This window comes from Tachyglossus aculeatus, chromosome X1 (genome assembly GCF_015852505.1).
Source record: "Tachyglossus aculeatus isolate mTacAcu1 chromosome X1, mTacAcu1.pri, whole genome shotgun sequence".
NCBI classification, from domain to species: domain Eukaryota; kingdom Metazoa; phylum Chordata; class Mammalia; order Monotremata; family Tachyglossidae; genus Tachyglossus; species Tachyglossus aculeatus.
In genome coordinates, this window is record NC_052101.1 from 15,221,563 (window position 1) to 15,242,710 (window position 21,148).

A 21,148-nucleotide genomic window follows, 5' to 3' on the forward strand; every position below is an offset into this window, starting at 1 on the left:
AGGCACAGAGACATTAAGTAACTTGCCTAAGGTCACACAGCAGACAAGTGGTGGAGCCGGGATTAGAACCCACGTCCTCTGACTCCCAAGCCCGTGCTCTTTCCACTAAGCCCCGCTATGTTTCTTGCAGGCCTTCCCAGACTGAGCCCCCTTTTTCCTCTCCTCCTCCCCATCCCCCCCGTCCTACCTCCTTACCCTCCCCACAGCACTTGTATATATATATTTGTACAGACTTATTACTCTAGTTATTTATCTTGTACATATTTACTATTATATTTATTTTGTTAATGATGTGCATATAGCTTTAATTCTATTTGTTCTGACGATTTTGACACCTGTCTACATGTTTGCTTTTGTTGTCTGTCTCCCCCTTCTAGACTGTGAGCCCATTGTTGGGTAGGGACCGTCTCTATATGGTGCCGACTTGCACTTCCCAAGTGCTTAGTACAGTGCTCTGCACGCAGTAAGCGCTCAATAAATACGATTGAATGAATGAATGCTGTACAAGGAGCTTATTCACTCACAGTTTAGGCTACTACTGCCATGCAAATGACCCCCAAATCTACATCTCCTACCAACTTTATAATCTTGTATCTCCTTAAAGACTTTCCCGCACGGACAATTCTCCCTCTTCCAACCGACTGCTCCCTCAAATCCAGCAAACCACTTTTCTCCCCAATTTTAAAAGAAAGAGCTGCGTCTTCCAAGAACCATTCCCTAACTAACCATCCGTCTCCCTCAGGTACCCTTCTCCTCCCTCAAATCCAGCAAACCACTTTTCTCCCCAATTTTAAAAGAAAGAGCTGCGTTTTCCAAGAACCATTCCCTAACTAACCATCCATCTACCTGCTTATGTCATCCTTTCAACTGCCAATCATGAGTGTATCATTTATGCAAATACTGAACTGCTTGCTTTTGTTACCCTTTCTCTTGTGGCAGTTCTGCCTGTCAGTATTTAACTGTAAAATCTTTGAGGGCAAAGACGGTTTCTTCTTTCTGTTGTACATTTCCAAGCATCTACCACAGAGTTCTACCCAGCAGGTAATCAATAAAAACTACTGATGACAATGATAACCATGCAATCCACCTGAATCAACTCAGGCTCACTGTAGAAGAGAAACTGATTCATGGAATTGAAACAAAAACCCAGATTAAGACCCCAATTCGGAAGTGGAAACCCCTTCGTAGAACCATGCATTTTAAATATGCACCCAGGTACATTCAAGATTAAGACTCCAATTCTGAAGTGGAAACCCCTTCGTAGAACCATGCATTTTAAATATGCACCAAGATACATTCAAAATAAATAATATAGAAAATATAAGTGAACTGGTCTCATTTTTTTTCAAAATAATGGTATGTAAACACCCATACTTACTTATGAGCTCTGAATGTATATATTGGTTCTACGTCAAGAGAAGTACTCCTAGCAAGAGAAAACAAGAGATATCCATAATTGCCACAATCAATCATGTGCAAATGATGGTGGAATGTTCTTTGAAAATGAAAGGGAGGGATGTTGTGAAGTACCCACAACTGTCAACTTTCCATGTCTCAGGTTTGACTGTTCTAAAACTAAGATACATTAATTGTCAAATACTCCGTTTGTTAGAACATGGACAACATAATGATGATGGCATCTGTTAAGCGCTTACTGTGTGCAAAGCACTGTTCTAAGCGTTTGTTGGGGAGATTACAAGGTGATCAGGTTGTCCCACGGGGGGAGTCACAGTTTTAATATCCATTGTACAGATGAGGTAACTGAGGCCCAGAGAAGTTAAGTGACTTGCCCAAAGTCACACAGCTGACAGTTGGCGGAGCCAGGATTTGAACCCATGACCCTTGACTCCAAAGCCCCTGCTCTTCCCACTGAGCCACGCTGCTTCTCCGTAACATAGCTATCACTAGTTCTTGCTCCTATTACCTGGGACTCCATCACACAGATGGACCATGTTAACGGTCATTTTCGGTCACCATCAGAAATTTAATGGCCGGTAACGCCAACAAATTTCTGATGGTGACCTAAAATGACCGTTTCATTCTTAATTGTAGAATTGTAATTGCTCACTCTTGGTACGTATAGAACTAAAGCAACTTTTACAGAGTATTTTCAAAGAAGGGGTTAGGATGAGTAACTGGGGCTGGTGGGCGACCTTCGCGCACCCCCCCGCCCCTTGGAGAAAGGCAGAGGCCGAAAGCGGAACCAAGATGCTGACTTAGAGAAGCAGCGTGGCTCAGTGGCTTTGGAGTCAGAGGTCATGGGTTCAAATCCCAGCTCCGCCAATTGTCTGCTGTGGGACTTTGGGCAAGTCACTTCACTTCTCTGGGCCTCAGTTCCCTCATCTGGAAAATGGGGATGAAGACTGTGAGCCCCTTGAGGGGCAACCTGAGCACCTTGTAACCTCTCCAGCGCTTAGAACAGTGCTTTGCACATAGTAAGCGCTTAATAAATGCCATTATTATTACTATTTATGGGAAGAAAGACTCTGCCGGCAGGACATGCTTTCCCCACCTTATCCCTGGAATGTAACAGGAAGCAGCGCTTCCCGCTTCCTAGCAGCACTTCCTGCTTACTAGCGGGAGTGCTAGTAAGCGCTTAATACTTCTAGACTGTGAGCCTACTGTTGGCTCTATATGTTGCCAACTTGTACTTCCCAAGCGCTTAGTACAGTGTTCTGCACACAGTAAGTGCTCAATAAATACAATTGATTGATTAATAAATGCCATTATTATTAACAGGATTCGTCTGTCTCCAATGAGATCCGGGTTGGACCACAGCCTCCTCTGGGAACAGGACCCGCTCCTGGAGTCCAGCAAAGGCAAGCAGGGGATGAGTACGATCATCATCATCATCATCATCAATCGTATTTATTGAGCGCTTACTATGTGCAGAGCACTGTACTAAGCGCTTGGGAAGTACAAATTGGCAACATATAGAGACAGTCCCTACCCAACAGTGCGCTCACAGTCTAAAAGGGGGGAGACAGAGAACAAAACCAAACGTACTAACAAAATAAAATAAATAGAATAGATATGTACAAGTAAAATAAATAAATAGAGTAATAAATATGTACAAACGGCTACCGAAACACGCTAGCAAACCCCAGAGTTAGGCCCAACCCGTTCTGGCCTGGGTGTTTTAGCTACTGCTTCTTGGTTGGGGACGGTGTCAAATGAAAATTGAGGTGCACATGACAACAGAGGGTGAATATGTTCATTGGCCTCCGGAGCCCTGTGGGAACTTGGCATCCCACACGCTTTGCCATGCCAGGCTCCACATGGCATCGGGTCCCTGGGCCAGCCAGGAACTTCCACCCCAGAAGTCCCGATCCCTTGGAGTCCCTCCCACCCCTCAAAATCCTACCCTGGATCTGCTCCCACGCTCCAAGTGAAAGTCTGATGCCCACATTGGGACTTACAAGGAATTTTCTTCTGTCATTCTCTTTTCCTAATAAAATAACTGCCTAAATGACGATTGGCATCCTTTGGTATAATCAACTGGGTCCGCAAATGATAAAAAATGCTCACTTTTTGGCCGGAGCAGTTTTCTGCAAATTCCACATTTTTAACGTATGATCCTCTGAAGCTGTTATCAAAACGGGTTCGACCGGGTGGAAGGCTAGTGCTCTGATTCCATCGAAGTGACTTCTTAAGGTAAACTTGGGGTTCCAGGTCTTCCTTAAGGCATCCTTATTATTTGCTGTCTGTTAAAAAAAAGTTTAATGGTGGGGGAGAAACCAATTTTAATTAACCAACAATATTCCCTGATTGCATCACCAGTCACTACGTTGTGCTGTTTTATATATAGCGGGAATAAGACACCTTAAGAGAGTAATACTAAAACACATTTACCTTTGAAGACTTACTAAGTAAAATGCCAATGTAATGATATTTATATAGTACCATTTAATAAATTCTGAACATCACAAAATAAGGGCTATATCACCATCAAATAACTGATTATGCAAAATGGGTGGAAAATTTTAATTTCCATTCCTTCTCCTACACAGGAAATTTAAAAATATAGGTGCTCTAAGGCAAGTCAGGATGCAGGCTTCTTGATGACGTGAAGGAGAGTCAAAGGAGAATTAAACCTAAGAGCCCTAGGGTACTGGAAAGCTATTGCAATAAGCATAATTCATTCAATCGTATTTACTGAGTGCTTACTGTGTGCAGAGCACTGTACTAAGCGCTTGGGAAGTACAAGTTGTCAGTGCATCCAGATTCCAAACAATCACTGCTGAGCTTGAGAATCTGCCATTCATTCAATCGTATTTATTGGGCACTTACTGTGTGCAGAGCACTGTACTAAGCGCTTGGGAAGTACAAGTTGGCAACATATAGAAACGGTCCTTACCCAACAATGGGCTCAGATTCATATATGACTTCCTTCCCTTGTTTGGGAATAACGAAAAACAAGTTTAATTGTTGGGGTCTGGACTTTGACCAGATTACAGTAATACAAATAATGATGGTATTTGTGCTGGGGTAGATCAATCAGGTTGACCCACGTGGGGCTCACAGTCTTAATCCCCATTTTACAGATGAGGTAACTGAGGCCCAGAGAAGTGAAGTGACTTGCCCGAAGTCACACAGCCGACAAGTGGCGGAGCCGGTATTAGAACCGACGACCTCTGACTCCCAAGCCCGGGCTCTTTCCACTAAGCCACGCTGCCCAAAAATGTACGCTCGTAAAAATTGGCTTTTTAAAAATTTTCTGGTATTGGTTAAGAGCTTACTATGTGACAGGCACTGTACTACGTGCTGGGGTAGATATAAACTAATCAGAGTAGACACGGTCCATGGTCCATGAGGGGCTCACAGTTTAGAGAAGCAGCGTGGCTCAGTGGAAAAGAACACGGGCTTTGGAGTCAGAGGTCATGGGTTCAAAACCCGGCTCCGCCAATTGCCAGCTGTGTGACTTTGGGCAAGTCGCTTAACTTCTCTGGGCCTCAGTCACCTCATCTGGAAAATGGGGATTAAGACTGTGAGCTCCCCCGTGGGACAACCTGATCACCTTGTAACCTTCCCAGCACTTAGAACAGTGCTTTGCACATAGTAAGCGCTTAATAAATGCCACCATTATTCCAGCGCTTAGAACAGTGCTTCGCACATAGTAAGCGCTTAACAAAAGAAGCAGTATGGCTCAATGGAAAGAACATCGGCTTGGGAGTCAGAGGTCATGGGTTCTAATCCCGCCTCCGCCACTTGTCAGATGTAGGACTTTGGGTATGTCACTTAACTTCTCTGTACCTCAGTTACCTCATCTGAAAAATGGGGATGAAGACTGTGAGTCCCACGTGGGGCAACCTCATTACCCTCCCCCTTCTAGACTGTGAGCCCACTGTTGGGTAGGGACTGTCTCTATATGTTGCCAACTTGTACTTCCCAAGCGCTTAGTACAGTGCTCTGCACACAGTAAGTGCTCAATAAATACGATTGATTGATTGACTGACTGATTAACAAATACCATTACTATTATTTAGTAATCCTCCTTTTACAGAAGAGCTAAATGAGGCACAAGAGAAGTTAAACGACTTGCCCAAGGTCACACAACAGATAAGTGGCAGAGGCGGGATTAGAACCCCGGTCCTTTCGACTCCCAAGCCCATGCTCTAGCCACTGGGCCACACTGCTTCTCGTGGCTAACCTAGCAAATCTCGATCTTGTCAGGTTTCTGTCCCTCAGAACAGATCCTTTTACCAACACAATCTTCTATTAGTGCATCGAACACAATAGTGCGTTGAACACCAGCCGTACTATCATCAATCATCAATCGTATTTATTGAGCGCTTACTATGTGCAGAGCACTGTACTAAGCGCTTGGGAATTACAAATTGGCAACATATAGAGACAGTCCCTACCCAACAGTGGGCTCACAGTCTAAAAGGGGGAGACAGAGAACAAAACCAAACGTACTAACAAAATAAAATAGAATAGATATGTACTACTTACATCATAAGTCAAGGAATCTGCTTCATTGGCTACGGTAAGACCTGCCAGTTCTCCAAGACCCAATTCATTTTCAAGGGCTTCATCTGTTCCCATGATGAACGACTTTCCCGACGTGGGAGGGAATGTTAACGCTTCCACTGTAAGAGGGGAAAAGTTTTTCTTTAATTCACTTATATCACTTGGGACCCTCTGCAATCAATCACTTAATACGTGGACACTATTCAGGATTCCCCAAAACTGGACTGCTCTCCAATAATGCGCTTTTGTCAAAGATCCAAATGCTCCGGTAAAGGAAATGAACTAGAACTGATCATTCTGGCTCCACCATTGCATTTTTTAAATAGAGAAACCATAAAATCAATCAATCAGTGGTATTTAATGGGCACTTACTCTGTGTACTGTACTAAGCGCACTAAGGTAACAATGAGATTCTTAAAATGGTTGCTTGCTAATTTCTAAGCCAGAGTAACATTAAGCATAGCTATAAAACTTTTGCAAATCTAACAGTACTAGCATTTATTGTCTGCCTACTGAGGGCGAGACGCTGACCTAAAAAATGGAAAAGAACATCAGAAGAAATGTATTGCTCCTGTACCCATGGAGTTTACAATCTAATGGGGGGAGGCAGACATTCAGCGCTTAGAACAGTGCTTGGCACATAGTAAGCGCTTAACAAATACCATAATTATTATTATATCAAATATTTATGGGAAGAGCAGTACGAAAATCAAGGATCAGATAGAAAGTAGAATCAATAAGCCAGGATGAATTTATCAGAATTTATAGTACAATCATATGTATACACACATATATACATACACATATGCAGACATATGTACATATACATACACATATGCACATACACATGTACAAAGGCATATACAATATACATACACACGCACACACACATATACACACACGCACACATCAAGGCTTTCATTCATTCATTCAATCAATCGTATTTATTGAGCGCTTACTTTGTGCAGAGCACTATACTAACCAATCAATCAATCGTATTTATTGAGCGCTTACTGTGTGCAAAGCACTGTACTTAGCGCTTGGGAAGTACAAGTTGGCAACATATAGAGACAGTCCCTACCCAACAGTGGGCTCACAGTCTAAAAGAAGCGCTTGGGAAGTACAAGTTGGCAACATATAGAGACGATCCCTACCCAACAACGGGCTCACAGTCTAGAAGGGAGAGACAGACAACAAAACAAAACACGTGGACAGGTGTCAAGTCATCAGAACAAATAGAATTAAAGCTAAATGCACATCATTAACAAAATACATAGAATAGTAAATATGTAGAAGTAAAATAGAGTAATAAATCTGTACAAACATATATACAAGTGCTGTGGGGAGGGGAAGGAGGTGGGGGGGGGATGGGGAGGAGGAGAGGAAAAAGGGGGCTCAGTCTGGGAAGGCCTCTTGGAGGAGGTGAGCTCTCAGTAGGGCTTTGAAGTGAGGAAGAGAGCGAGCTTGGCGGATGTGCGGAGGGAGGGCATTCCGGGCCGGGAGAGGACGTGGGCCGAAGGTCGACGGCAGGACAGGCGAGAATGAGGTACAGTGAGGTTAGTGGCAGAGGAGGCTTTCAGTGGATGTACGATTAATTGGACTCTGGGTGGTGGGAATTAATTGGGAAAGTTTGCTGGAAGAGGTAGATTTTGTGAGGGCTCTGAAGATTGAAGTGGGCTGGAATTAGAGAAGGGAAGGATAAAAGGGGCAAGAGGCTACTATCCCTCTGGCCTAGTCAGAGTCAAAGGGTCAGAGTCAAGTGAGTTGAATGTAGGAAACAGATAAAAAGTTGAGATCGGGAGGAAGCAAAAAAAGTGTGAGTTATGAGTAGCAAGTGAAAAGAGCCAATCTGCCAGGCAGAGAAAGCTGGTTGGGTGCAGGGAGGGGGCCTGGGCCAAATGTAAGGCAGTTTTGTCTGATGGGAGGGAGATGACCAGCCACTGGAGGTTTTTTGAGGAGTGCAGAAATGTATGCTGAACAATGTTCCAAAACGATGATCTGTGCAGGAGAGCAGAGTACTGATTGAAAGGGGTAGAGACTGGTCAGAAAAGCAAAGTAGTTCATCATCATCATCATCATCATCAATCGTATTTATTGAGCGCTTACTGTGTGCAGAGCACTGTACTAAGCGTTTGGGAAGTACAAGTTGGCAACATATAGAGACAGTCCCTACCCAACAGTGGGCTCACAGTCTAAAAGGGGGAGACAGAGAACAAAACCAAACATACTAACAAAATAAAATAAATAGAATAGATATGTACAAGTAAAATAAATAAATAAATAGAGTAATAAATATGTACAAACATATATACAGAGTAGTCGAACCGCAAGATAACTGCGTGAACTTGAAGAGAGGCTTTTTGGGTTGAGGGGATAAGGCAGAGCCAGGAAATGTTCTGCGGGGGGAACAGGCAGGATTTAACAGTTGAATCAATCGTATTTATTGAGAGCTTACTGTGTGCAGAGCACTGCACTAAGCGCTTGGTAGAGTACAATATAATAGAGTACACAGACATGTTCCCTGCCCACCAGGAGACTTCTGAGAGATAAAAGACAGTACAGAGTTCAGCATAAAACCAAGACTGTGGGATTCTGGGACAAGGAGGATGGTGAAAGTATTGACAGAGATGGGGAAGTTGAGAGAAAACGGATTTAGAAGGTAAGGAGAAAAGTTTGGTTTTGGACATGCCTAGTGCAAGATACTGGAGAGAGATTCAAGGGGTGATGATCTGGGAGCTAAAAGAGATGTGAAATTGAACCAGAGTGAGGCTGGGATGCAGACGGTTTACTAGTGATGGTAATGGTATTCATTCATTCATTCAATTGTATTTACTGAGCGCTTACTTTGTACTAAGTGCTGGGGGAAAAACATACAGATGAAAATGAGACAGCCTCTGCCCCTCAAGGAGCTCACTATCGAAGTGTTTTTATCAGGAATGAGGTAAAGATACCAAAATCAATCTTTTGCAAAAAGCAGGCTGACATGGTTCTTTGCTTTCAAAATCTTTCCATGATCAGTATCCTCCCCCTTTAGCTAAGGCTGAAAGAAAAAGCTGGGATTTTAGCAAGGCCAACAGCACATAAAAGCCTGGCCTGGGCACAAACAGTAGAAAATCCTTCACCCAGAGAGTTGCCAGGGAAAAGTTAAATCTGGATGAACTGTGGATAAAGCGGACCCGGGATCTTGCTCTCTCACACTGTTCCCGAAACACTTACCTTCATCCGTCCTGTTGGCTTCCAGTTCACTAAGCCTTGAACTGCTGGGTCGAGAAGGTGGCGTCACGGATGGCTGTAATGAGGGAAGTTCATCAACATCTCTCAAGTTTGCAAGCATATCTTGAAGCTTCGACCTGTTGGGTCCTGACCAAGAAAAACCCAATGAGTTCTGAGAGCGCCTCAAAAAACATGTCAGAATGGTTGATCACGCAATGTGCTTTGCCAACACAAAGTGATGCCGCTGATAATGGCGCTATCGTAAGTGTAGGCTAAAAAAAGCCATTATTTCCAGATGGAACTGAAATTTCCTAGAATGAAGATGAAGAATTTCTTGAGAAGTGATGTGTTGTTCCTAAGCTGTCCTTGAAGTTACTGGACTAGCGTTGCCACTTGCATCGGAAAGTACGAGCATCCCCAGATCCACTCATCGGATTGCTACCGGACTATTAATACGATGCCTTTGTCAAATGGCTCCGAATATTTGTGAGTCATTACTTTAAAATGCAGGTTTATGTCAGAGTCGTTGTGGGACTGCCTTTTACTAAAGCAAGCTATGACAGCTGCTAAAAAAAAAAAAAATCAAGCTGAGTTCACTAGATTACACCCTGAAGCTACGGTTCACTAGGTGAAGTCTCATGCCCTGTCGGACACTTACCTGGGCTTTGATCCATCACTCTCCCACATCCCTGTTTTGACTGTTTTATATAGGATAGAGGCTGAAACAGATCTTCGGTAGTTTTTCCTGTTATAAGTTTAATTAAGAATGGGAAAATATCTTACCCATAGTCCATTATGGTTTTTTCCTATACCAGTAAAGAATATAACTATTTTCAAGCAATTTTAACTAATGCCCAGAAACAGCAATGCGATATGATGGTACGATACAATTTGACTGGAACAATCTCTTTACAACCTTATTAAAAACCAACTGGCTTCTACCCTCTTCAGTGTGATAGGCAGATTTGTGTTAAAAGTCTTTTTTCACCGAATTAAATGTTTGGTTCCTAGCCCCCTCCTTTCAGTATGCAAAATAAAATGCATTGTTGAAAGCAGACTGGCATGTTCCTCCAGAATCTACTATATTCCCTGAAAGTTACTTAATTTCTCCCCAAGAGAAGATCATTTAACTTGTCCCAAGTGAATCTTCATTCACAAACATCCTTGGGTAAATGAACTGCATACTGATTAATTTCCTCCTAGGAACCAGAGTAGCAAACTGCTCCTCACACAAAGAATACTGTTCCAGTCAAATGGTGGCATTTTAAATTTCAAGCACTGTTTCAATTACTGCTATGCCCCAATACTAAGCTATAAACTAATCATCCAGGTAAGTATTGAATGATTGCTACTAGTTTGAAAAAGACTCCTTAACATGACTCACATTGAGATTCTTTACATTTTCAAGCATTAAACACGTCTATCCCAATAAAATATTCAGTAAGTACTGTAGTAATTAGGAACAGACTCTCTTGAAATCTCTTCCTACATTTGAGGATATAACTACTTTCCTTGAGGAAATTCGGTTTCTCACATGAAATTTATTTTTTCAACTACGGATTGACAACAAAGGGGCAAAATGCGGATTCGTCACAGTTGGTCTCGGCTTGCTTTTCCAAAAAGATAAAATTTACGTTCAAAACAATAAACGAAAACAACTTGTTAGCAAGAACAGAATTTCTCTGGAACTCCAGTTCGACATGGTTTCAGCTCATTTAGATGTAATCACAATATACAGTAATTTGCTTAAAAAAAGAAAACGCTATCACACTTAGGTACATAGCTAATGGTATGATCTCAGCAAAATTGATGGTATATGGCATGATGAATATCTAGCATTTTCTGAATTAAATGAACGGCTCGGTCATCGATAGATGCTATCATGTTTTCAAGCAGCTGCCACCTTGTGCATGATTTCACCATCAGTTAGAAAAGAAAAGACAGGTCCTTAGAATAAGCTTTATTCCACAAATGGAAGAAAAAGAAAAACTCCTTTCAAATCCCATAACTTTCCAAATTCTCCTCCCTCCAAACCCCAACTAGGTTTTGATCTCGCTTCACTCTCTCAGTGTCTCAGAGCATAAGTCCCCATTTGCTTCAAAGGGAAGTCTGAGTTCAGGTCACCTCTGAGGGAAAGAGCAAAATAGGCCACTGACCTGCTTTCCCTGGGGATTGATTACTATAAATTTGGACATTTGAAAGGCTTTGGATTTCCAATTTGCACACTTAATTAGCGCCACATGTTTTTAGCACTACATTTTATGGCCCATTCACAAAATGGATTGGTGTTCTTAAGTTACAGACAGATATATGATGCACAGGGCTATAAATTCAATTGTATATTCCCTTTTTTTAATTCGACAACCTCACATTTGACAGAAATGGGCTAAATCACTCAAGAAGATTACTATCAATGAAAATGGCCTCAGACCAACGGTATAAAAATTTTAAAACCGGTCTTTTGAAAAGGGCCGTTGTTTTCATTCTGAGCCCTGTATAGCATATAATGGTGACAGCAAATGATCTGCGTGCTATGAATGCAAAGAACGTTCAGGGGTAGAAATTAACTTTTGTCCTCTGATTCTCAGATCAAGTAAAATAAGGTAAAAGAGTCTGGGTCCCTGACAAATGGACTGACTGACGATTACAAATTTTGAGCCGCAGAAGCATTCTTAATTCAGGGTGAAGAATGTGGATTTGAGATCCCGTTCACCAGCGTACATGATTCCGGAGTGGCTGTCCAACAAACCACGGCCCTCCGGAACAGTTAACGTGAGATGGAAAACAGCACGCCACAAGTTTTGGCTTGTTCCTTTCACAAGTACATAGAAAAGCATTAATTTCAACCCCTGAGGACAGGTGAATAGGAAAGGGACAGGAGCAAAGTAAAAGAGTAAGTAGTCTTAGGAAAACACTGAAAGAAAGTTTCGGGGGGAGAGGCAGGATTTACGACTTGAAGGTACAATGTTTTCCACTTACTCTTCACCCCTTTTTTCCCCTTTCGCTCCTTTTTGTACTGTTCCTTGAGTTTGGTAATTACTCTCTGGTCCACATTCCACGCTTCAGGTGTGAGACATTGGTCTTCCTTTTCTAAACAGAGTGAGATAGATGAAACACAGCCGCCTTTTCCAACAAAATATTGAACTCTGAACATTTGCTGTTCTCCCGAACTTATTTTCATTATCTTTTATCGTGTTTTAAAGCTAGGAATACAAGTAACATAAACTGTAGGTACGAAACAATGGCCAGATTCTCTCCCCACATTCTACTAAAGCACTTTCCTTGGAAATGAGACGAGAGGAAAATCGGAACAACTATATCTAAAAGGGTAACGAAGGGAGGGTCTAATGGTATAATCCCACTAAACTAAGACTAAAAACGAGAATTCGGACTCTTTTTTGTTTTAATCCCATTTCTGCCCACAGATAATAAAACCAAGGCTTCAGGGAGCTTTTCATCCAAATAATGGGAACATTCTTTAATATATCTTTGCATACATTTATTAATTCACTTAATATATTTATAGTTATAAAAACATTATCCTAGGATGTGGTGAACAAGAACAAATAAGAAAGCAAAATATTAAGTGATAAGCAAATTCTTTATACCATTTCAAGAATATCTAATAAAATCACAAGAGTAAAGGATCTGTTGAACACTTCAAAATGATTCTGTTTTAGCAAGTTTCTCCTGTGTTAAAACGACAGTCCTTACTATGAGTATTCTGTGCTAAGTAGCAGAAGATGCATCCTTGTCACAAAACAATTTGCAAAACCGTGTGTCATTCAAAAACTAAAAGCCTCATTATTTTGCAAAGACAAAAACTAAAAAAGCACAAACAAGACCTACAGCCTACAGAAGAAAACAAGTCTCTGAAACCATGGTATGCACTTCGTAGACACAGACTCTCAAAGAAACAAATTCTGGTCTCTGAAGGGAAAACCCGGGATCTCTGAGCAGTAGAGTAGTGGCAGACAGTCATCAGGAGAGGAACTCAGGAAGATTACACTGAGAAACTGGAAAAATCCATTCATTAATGATCAGGCACGAGGCTTTTCTAGGATGGATGAGACAGTGTTTGCTCTAGGAGGTTGACTGCATAATTCTATGCTGGTCCCTCTGCGCGATACCTATACGTTGCTTTCCCTCCGTAATGATGACTTCAATTGCAAAATCTACCTTTAGCCGCCATTCGGTTTGGGTGCCAACTTGTACTTCCCAAGCGCTTAGTACAGTGCTCTGCACACAGTAAGCGCTCAATAAATAAGACTGAATGAATGAATGAATGCTAAGAGCGTGCAAGGCTACCCTGGATACTCAGAACACACTTACACTTCTCCTATGCCAGATTATCACAGCTAGCCCCACTCTACTTGGTGCATTGTTCACAAACAATCTAAGTAACAACAGCTTGGGATCCTGACTGGTTACTTGGTAGTGGAGGTTAGGTTTGTTGGAATCAGCACAAACTCAATGCCACTGGATTCCAGGCAAGGGAAAATCAATTACATAAAAAGAGGACTATCAACATCTGAAAGTGCATGCCTCGACTTCTGCTTCATTTGGTGGAGCGTGTGTTTCACCCTGAGATGAACGGTTCGGCCAGAAATGGTTCTGTTGGAGAATTGAGTAGCCGGAGCAATCTGCCACGCAATGGCATACCAATGGCTCGCTGAGTTTCTGAGCGACTCCCATTGGGTTGCTAAATCCCGTCAGTTCAATCTCCACGCAGTGTTAAAACCCGCCCTTTCTTGTCCATCCAAACTGCCGCAATGCTGATCCAATAACTTATCCTATCCCTCCTTGACTACTGCATCATTCTCCTTGCTGGCCTCCCTGCCTCCCGTCTCTCCCCACTCCAGTTCATACTTCACTAAATTCTGGGTCTTCAACATATCCGGGCCGGAATTACCTACCATGGGTGAGGGGGCTTAGGTGTTTTGGGATCTTTGGGGAGGGGAAGAAGGAAGGGTGCATCACAGAGTTCTGAGCGTGTCAATGGTCAAGGGAGTGAAATGCCCTCTGAGCATAGATTGTGTTTTCGCTCTTGAAAGAAAGTCGAAGTTGAGCTTTCATTTTCAGGGTCTTCATGCTCCAAACCGACTTGCTGTGAAGAGGCGACTTTTTGCTTCAATCTGTTTGGACTTCACTAATACTAAAAATGAAACAGGGTCTTTTTGTTTTCACTGAAATATTTCTTTAAAATCTTGCTTTAAAATCTGGCCTTCCCAGATGACACGGTCTCCTCTGCTCCTCTCTCTAAAGGGGGCCTCATCTTCACCCACTCCCCAGACTCACTGGGAAAAGAGGGGGTGTTGGCTTCCAGAAGTCTCATGCCCCAATGCCGTTTTCACACCATTCCATCGTCTCTTTCATTCGCTTCTTTCAAAGTCCCCATCACAGGCCTCTACCACCCACTCCGGATTCTAGGAAAGGTCATCTGCTGCCCTGCAGGTCCCACTTTCAACTTCTTTAATCATTTTGATCCCTTTCTCACATTCCTTCTCTCTTTCTCCATCCCTACATTGATCCTTGGGGACTTCACAATAGATAGAGATGTTCCTCATGACCCTTCCACTGCCCGTTTTCTATCAGTCCTCAACTCCACTGACCTCCCACTCCACCCCAGCTCACCCACTCATTAACTTAGACACTCACTCGATCTCATCAGCTTAGCCACCGCACAATCTCTACCCTCACCACCTCCAAAATCCCTCTACCTGACCATATCTGCCTCAGCCTCACCTGCCTTCTCTCCCACACACCTCTACTCCGCCAATCTGGGCTGTTCCCCCACAGAGATCACCGATCTTTTGACCCCACCAATTCATAAGCTCATTACGGGTGGGGGACGTGTCCCCTAATTCCGACGTCTAGTGCTCTCCCAGGCGCTTTGCGCAGTGTTCTGCACATAGTAAGCACTCAATAATCAATACTGTAACTCCTATCATAGAATCTAGTGACACGGGAGCCACTGGATTGGCCCTGTCTCCATATCGTCCTCATTAAGAGCTTAGTACAGTGCTCTGCACACAGTAAGCGCTCAATAAATACAATTGATTGATTGATCCAGTACCCATCCACCCTCATCCTTCTAGACCTTCTAGACTGTGAGCCCGCTGTTGGGTAAGGGCCGTCTCTATATGTTGCCAACTAGTACTTCTCAAGTGCTTAGTACAGTGCTCTGCACACAGTGAGCGCTAAATACGACTGAATGAATGAATCAAACAAACTCCATTAAGCCTCCATACCCCAGCTGTCTTCTCTTGTTGACCAAACTGAAGCTCTCAACTCCACTCTCTCTATGCCCTCGTTTCCCTATCTCTTCATTGTCTACACCCCCGTCTCAAATTCCTCTCCTCCAATTCCCTCCTTGACGCCCTCCAATCTGGCTTCTGTCCCCTTCATTCCACAGAAACTACCCTCTCGGGGCACAGGTGATCTCCTTTCTGCCAAATCCAACAGCCACTACTCCATCTTAATCCTCCTCGACTCCTCTGTCAACCACCCCTTTCTCTTGGACACGTTACCCAACCTTGGCTTCCCTGACACTGTCCTCTCCTCTTCCTATCTCTCTGGCCACTCATTCTCAGTCTCTTTCGCGGGCTCCTCCTCTGCCTCCTACCCTCTAAATGTGGGGGGTCTCTCAAGGCTCAGCTCTAGGTCCCCTTCTGTTCTCCATCTACATGCTTTTTCTTCGGAGAACTCAATCACTCTCATGGCTTCAACTACCACGTGTATGCAGATGATTCCCAAATCTCCACCTCCAGCCCCGATCTCTCTCTCTCTCTGCAGTCTCGCATTTCCTCCTGCTTTCAAGACCTCTCTACTTGGATATCCTGCCATCACCTCAGACTCAACATGTCAAAAACAGAGCTCCTCATCATCACACCCAAACCCTGTCCTTCATTTAACATTCCCATCACTGTAGACGGCACCACCATCCTTCCTGTCTCACAAGCCCCTAACCACAGTGTTATCCTTCACTCCTCTCTCTCACTCACCCCACATTGGAAAGAGCCTGGGCTTTGGAGTCAGTGGTCATGGGTTCAAATCCCGGCTCTGCCCACTGTCAGCTGTGTGACTTTGGGCAAGTCACTTAACTTCTCTGTGCCTCAGTTACCTCATCTGTAAAATGGGGATAGACTGTGAGCCCCCCGTGGGACAACCTGATCACCTTGCAACCTCCCCAGCGCTTAGAACAGTGCTTTGCACATAGTAAGCGCTTAATAAATGTCATTATTATTATTATTATTATTATTATTATTATTATCTATCACTAAATCTGGGTGGTTCAATCCTCAAAACATCGAAGAAATCAATCCTCTCCTCTCCATCCCAACTGCTACCGTGTTAATCCAAGCATTTATCCTATTCCACCATGATTACTGTATTGGCCTCCTTGATGACTTCCATCATCCAAATGGGATGAAGACTGTGAGCCCCCCGTGGGACAACCTGATCACCTTGTAACCTCCCCAGCGCTTAGAACAGTGCTTTGCACATAGTAAGCGCTTAATAAATGCCGTCATTATTATTATAAAATGGGGATGAAGACTGTGAGCACCCCCGTGGGACAACCTGATCACCTTGTAACCTCCCCAGCGCTTGGACCAGTGCTTTGCACATGGTAGGTGCTTAATAAATGCCATCATTATTATTATTCCGGGCTCCACCACTTGTCCACTGTGTGACCCTGGGGAAGTCGCTTCACTTCTCTGTGCCTCAGTTATCTAATCTGTAAAACGGGGACTGAGACTGTGAGCCCCACATGGGACGGGTACAGTGTCCGACCCAATTTACTTGTATCTACCCCAGTGCTTAGTATAGGGCCTGACACCTAGTAAGCACTTAACAAATACCAATTACTTATTATTATTATTAAGCCCACTTTTCCTTTTCTTCCATTCTCTTTTGCATCACCCTGACTTGCTCCCTTTATTCATCCCCCCCTCCCAGCCCCAAAGCAGTTATGTACATAACTGTGATTCATTTATATTCATTTATCACCTGTATATATGTATACACCTGTATATATGCATATATGTTTGTATATATTTATTACTCTATTTATTTATTTATTTATTTTACTTGTACATAGCTATTCTATTTATTTTATTTTGTTAGTACGTTTGGTTTTGTTCTCTGTCTCCCCCTTTTAGACTGTGAGCCCACTGTTGGGTAGGGACTGTCTCTGTATGTTGCCAATTTGTACTTCCCAAGCGCTTAGTACAGTGCTCTGCACATAGTAAGCACTCAATAAATACAATTGATGATGATGATGATGATTTATATTAACGCCTGTCTCTCCCTCTGTCTTTGGCCTGAAACTCCTTCCCCTTCATACCCAAAAGATAGTCTTCAAAGCCTTATTAAAATCATATCTCCTCCAAGACACGTTCCTTGAGTGAGCCCTCCTTTCCTCTACACCCCCTCTCTTCTGTGTCTCCCCTTGCACTTGGATTTATACCCTTTATTCACCCCGCCCTCAGCTCTACAGCACTTATGTACATAACTATATTTTTTTTGGTCCGTCCCCGCCTATAAACTATAAGCTCCTTGTGCATTTAGCTTTAATTCTATTTATTCTGACAACTTGACACTTGTCCACATGTTTTGTTTTGTTGATATCTCCCCCTTCTAGACTGTGAGCCCGTTGTTGGGTAGGGACCGTCTCTATATGTCGCCAACTTGTACTTCCCAAGCGCTTAGTACAGTGCTCTGCACACAGTAAGCACTCAATAAATACGAGACAGAGAACATGTCTAGCAATTCTGTTGCACAGTACTCTCCCAATGCTTAGCAAGGTGCTTTCCACACAGTATGTGCTCAATAAATATAATTGATGGGCTGAAAGCTAAGAACAGAACCTGATTGTGTTTGGGTCACGTTCTGAGCCATGGTTCTGCTTTTTGTGGCCTTTTTAAATGCACAGGTTTTTTTGGGCATTTGTTAAACTCTTACTATGTGCCAGGCACTGTACTAGAGAAGCAGCATAGTATAGCGCATAGAGCTCACGTCTGGGAGTCAGAAGCTTATAATAATAATAACGATGGCATTTGTTAAGCGCTTACTATGTGCCAAGCACTGTTCTAAGAGCTGGGGTAGATACAAGGTAATCAGGTTGTCCCACGTGGGGCTCACAGTTTTCATCCCCATTTGACAGATGAGGCAACTGAGCAATTTTATTTTATTTTATTTTGTTAATATATTTTGTTTTGTTGTCTGTCTCCCCCTTCTAGATTGTGAGCCCATTGTTGGGTAGGGACCGTCTCTAGATGTTGCCAACTTGTACATCCCAAGCGCTTAGTTCAGTGCTCTACACACAGTAAGTGCTCAATAAATACGATTGAATGAATGAACTGAGGCACAGAGAAGTGAAGTGACTTCACCCAAAGTCACACAGCTGATGAGTGCCAGAGGCGGAATTAGAACCCATGACCTCTGACTTTCAAGCCCGGGCTCTTTCCACTAAACCACGCTGCTTCTCCTAAAATGATGGTATTTGTTAAGCGCTTACTATGTGCCAAGCACCGTTCCAAGCGCTGGGATAGATGCAGGGCAATCAGGTTGTCCCACATGGGGCTCACAGTCTTCATCCCCATTTTACAGATGAGGGAACTGAGGCCCAGAGTTCTAATCCAGGCTCCAGCACTTGTCTGCTCCGTGACCTTGGGCCAGTGACTTTACTTTTCTGTGCCCCAGTGACCTCACCTGTAAAATGGGGATTGAGACGGTGAGTTCCACATGGGATGGGGACTGTGTCCAACCTGATTTGCTTGTATCCACCCCAGTGCTCAGTAAAGGGCCTGATCCATAGTAAGTGCTTAACAAGCACATTAATTACTAAGCACGTTCAGCTACAATTATTGTGTAGGTATTTTCCAAAGGGTAAAAGAAATGCTGTTCTAGGTCAGAGATCAGGGTTCTCCCTGATCCAATAGGGACCCAAAAACACACAACTGAGAAGGACGTTTGCTCAACGTGGTTGTAAGTGGGGTTGAGACACAGCCGGTTCTGGGTTCTAACCATCATCAATCATATTTATTGAGCGCTTACTGTGTGCAGAGCACTGTACTAACCAGCACTCTGGAGTCCCATATTGCAGTCCCAGGCCTCACAACGTGCCTGCCAAGTGAGGAGAGGAAGGGAGGGTTGAGAAGTGCAGCTAACTGGCGGGGGCAGGAGGAGGGCCAGGAAGTATGGAAGCAGTTAGAAATAACAGTGCAATCAATCAATCAATCATATTTATTGAGCGCTTACTATGTGCAGAGCACTGTACTAAGCGCTTGGGAAGTACAAATTGGCAACATATAGAGACAGTCCCTACCCAACATTGGGCTCACAGTCTAAAAGGGGGAGACAGAGAACAAAACCAAACATACTAACAAAATAAAATAAATCGAATAGATATGTACAAGTGAAATAAATAAATAAATAAATAGAGTAATAAATATGTACAAACATATATACATATATACAGGTGCTGTGGGGAAGGGGGAAGGGGAAGTGCAGAAGACAGGAGTGTGCATCAACTTAAAGGAGCTAGAAGGGCACAGCACAGGATCACTGCCCAAGGTATGATCATCATCATCAATCGTATTTATTGAGCGCTTACTGTGTGCAGAGCACTGTGCTAAGCGCTTGGGAAGTACAAATTGGCAACATATAGAGACAGTCCCTGCCCAACAGTGGGCTCACAGTCTAAAAGGGGGAGACACCATCTGTCTAGAACATTATTAGATTAGGGGCAATAAGACAACATCCACCTAGAGGAGTTAGAGGGAGAAGGAGGATATAATAAGAATAATAATAATGGCATTTATTAAGCGCTTACTATGTGCAAAGCACTGTTCTAAGCGCTGGGGAGGTTACAAGGTGATCAGGTTGTCCCACGGGGGGCTCACAGTCTTCATCCCCATTTTACAGATGAGGTAACAGGCCCAGAGAAGTGAAGTGACTTGGCCAAAGTCACACAGCTGACAGTTGCCGGAGCCTGGATTTGAACCCATGACCTCCGACTACAAAGCCTTTCCACTGAGCCACGCTGCTTCTCTAGTATTCTTGTCCTAGTGCCTCATCTCGCCGTCGACCCCGGCCCATGTCCTTCCCCTGTCCTGTAATGCCCTCCATCCACACAGCCACCAAGCTAGCTCTCCTCCTCCCTTCAAAGCCCTACTGAGAGCTCACCTCCTCCAGGAGGCCTTCCCAGACGGAGCCCCCTTTTTCCTCTCCTCCTCCCCTTCCCCCCTGACCTACCTCCTTCCCCTCCCCACAGCACTTGTATATATTTATACAGATTTATTTTTCTATTTATTTTACTTGTACATATTTACTATTCTATTTATTTTGTTAGTGATGTGCATCGAGCTATAATTCCATTTGTCCTGACGATTTTGACACCTGTCTACATGTTTTGTTTTGTTGTCCGTCTCCCCCTTCTAGACTGTGAGCCTGTTGTTAGGTAGGGACCATCTCTAGATGTTGCCAACTTCTACTTCCCAAGCGCTTAGTACAGTGCTCTGCACACAGTAAGCGCTCAATAAATACAACTGAATGAATGAATATTCGAAGACTGGAGAGACTCTCTCAGCTCATTTTTAGACTGTGAGCCCAATGTTGGGTAGGGACTGTCTCTATGTGTTGCCAACTTGTACTTCCCAAGCGCTTAGTACAGTGCTCTGCACACAGTAAGCGCTCAATAAATACGATTGACTGAATGATTGATTAGGTTGTAAAATGTGTGAAGTCTCTAGGGCTCTGGAGTAAGCAAACTGGCCTACTGTTTGCTTTTTAATGGTATTCTTTACGTGTTTATTACATGCCAGGCCCAGTACTAAGCACTGGGGAGGATACAACCTCATCAGGTTGGATACCGTCCCTTGGTGGGGCTCACAGTCTTAATCTCCATGTTGAAGATGAGCTAACAGAGGCCCAGAGAAGGTAACCGACTTGCCTAAGG

The 21,148-nt window shown here is 43.4% G+C and overlaps 1 protein-coding gene across 1 annotated transcript in view; it reads right to left on the reverse strand.

Moving 5' to 3' along the window:
- Nucleotides 1-21,148, reverse strand: part of STRN (striatin) — a 140,953-nt gene that overhangs the window by 18,096 nt on the left and 101,709 nt on the right. Inside the window, exons 11-16 of the mRNA XM_038771664.1 lie at nucleotides 12,166-12,276; nucleotides 9,845-9,931; nucleotides 9,190-9,333; nucleotides 5,956-6,092; nucleotides 3,529-3,704; nucleotides 1,379-1,426 (exon numbers count right to left, since the gene is read on the reverse strand). Of these exons, the coding sequence (XP_038627592.1) occupies nucleotides 1,379-1,426; nucleotides 3,529-3,704; nucleotides 5,956-6,092; nucleotides 9,190-9,333; nucleotides 9,845-9,931; nucleotides 12,166-12,276 (703 nt within the window). The remainder of the gene's footprint in view (nucleotides 1-1,378; nucleotides 1,427-3,528; nucleotides 3,705-5,955; nucleotides 6,093-9,189; nucleotides 9,334-9,844; nucleotides 9,932-12,165; nucleotides 12,277-21,148) is intronic.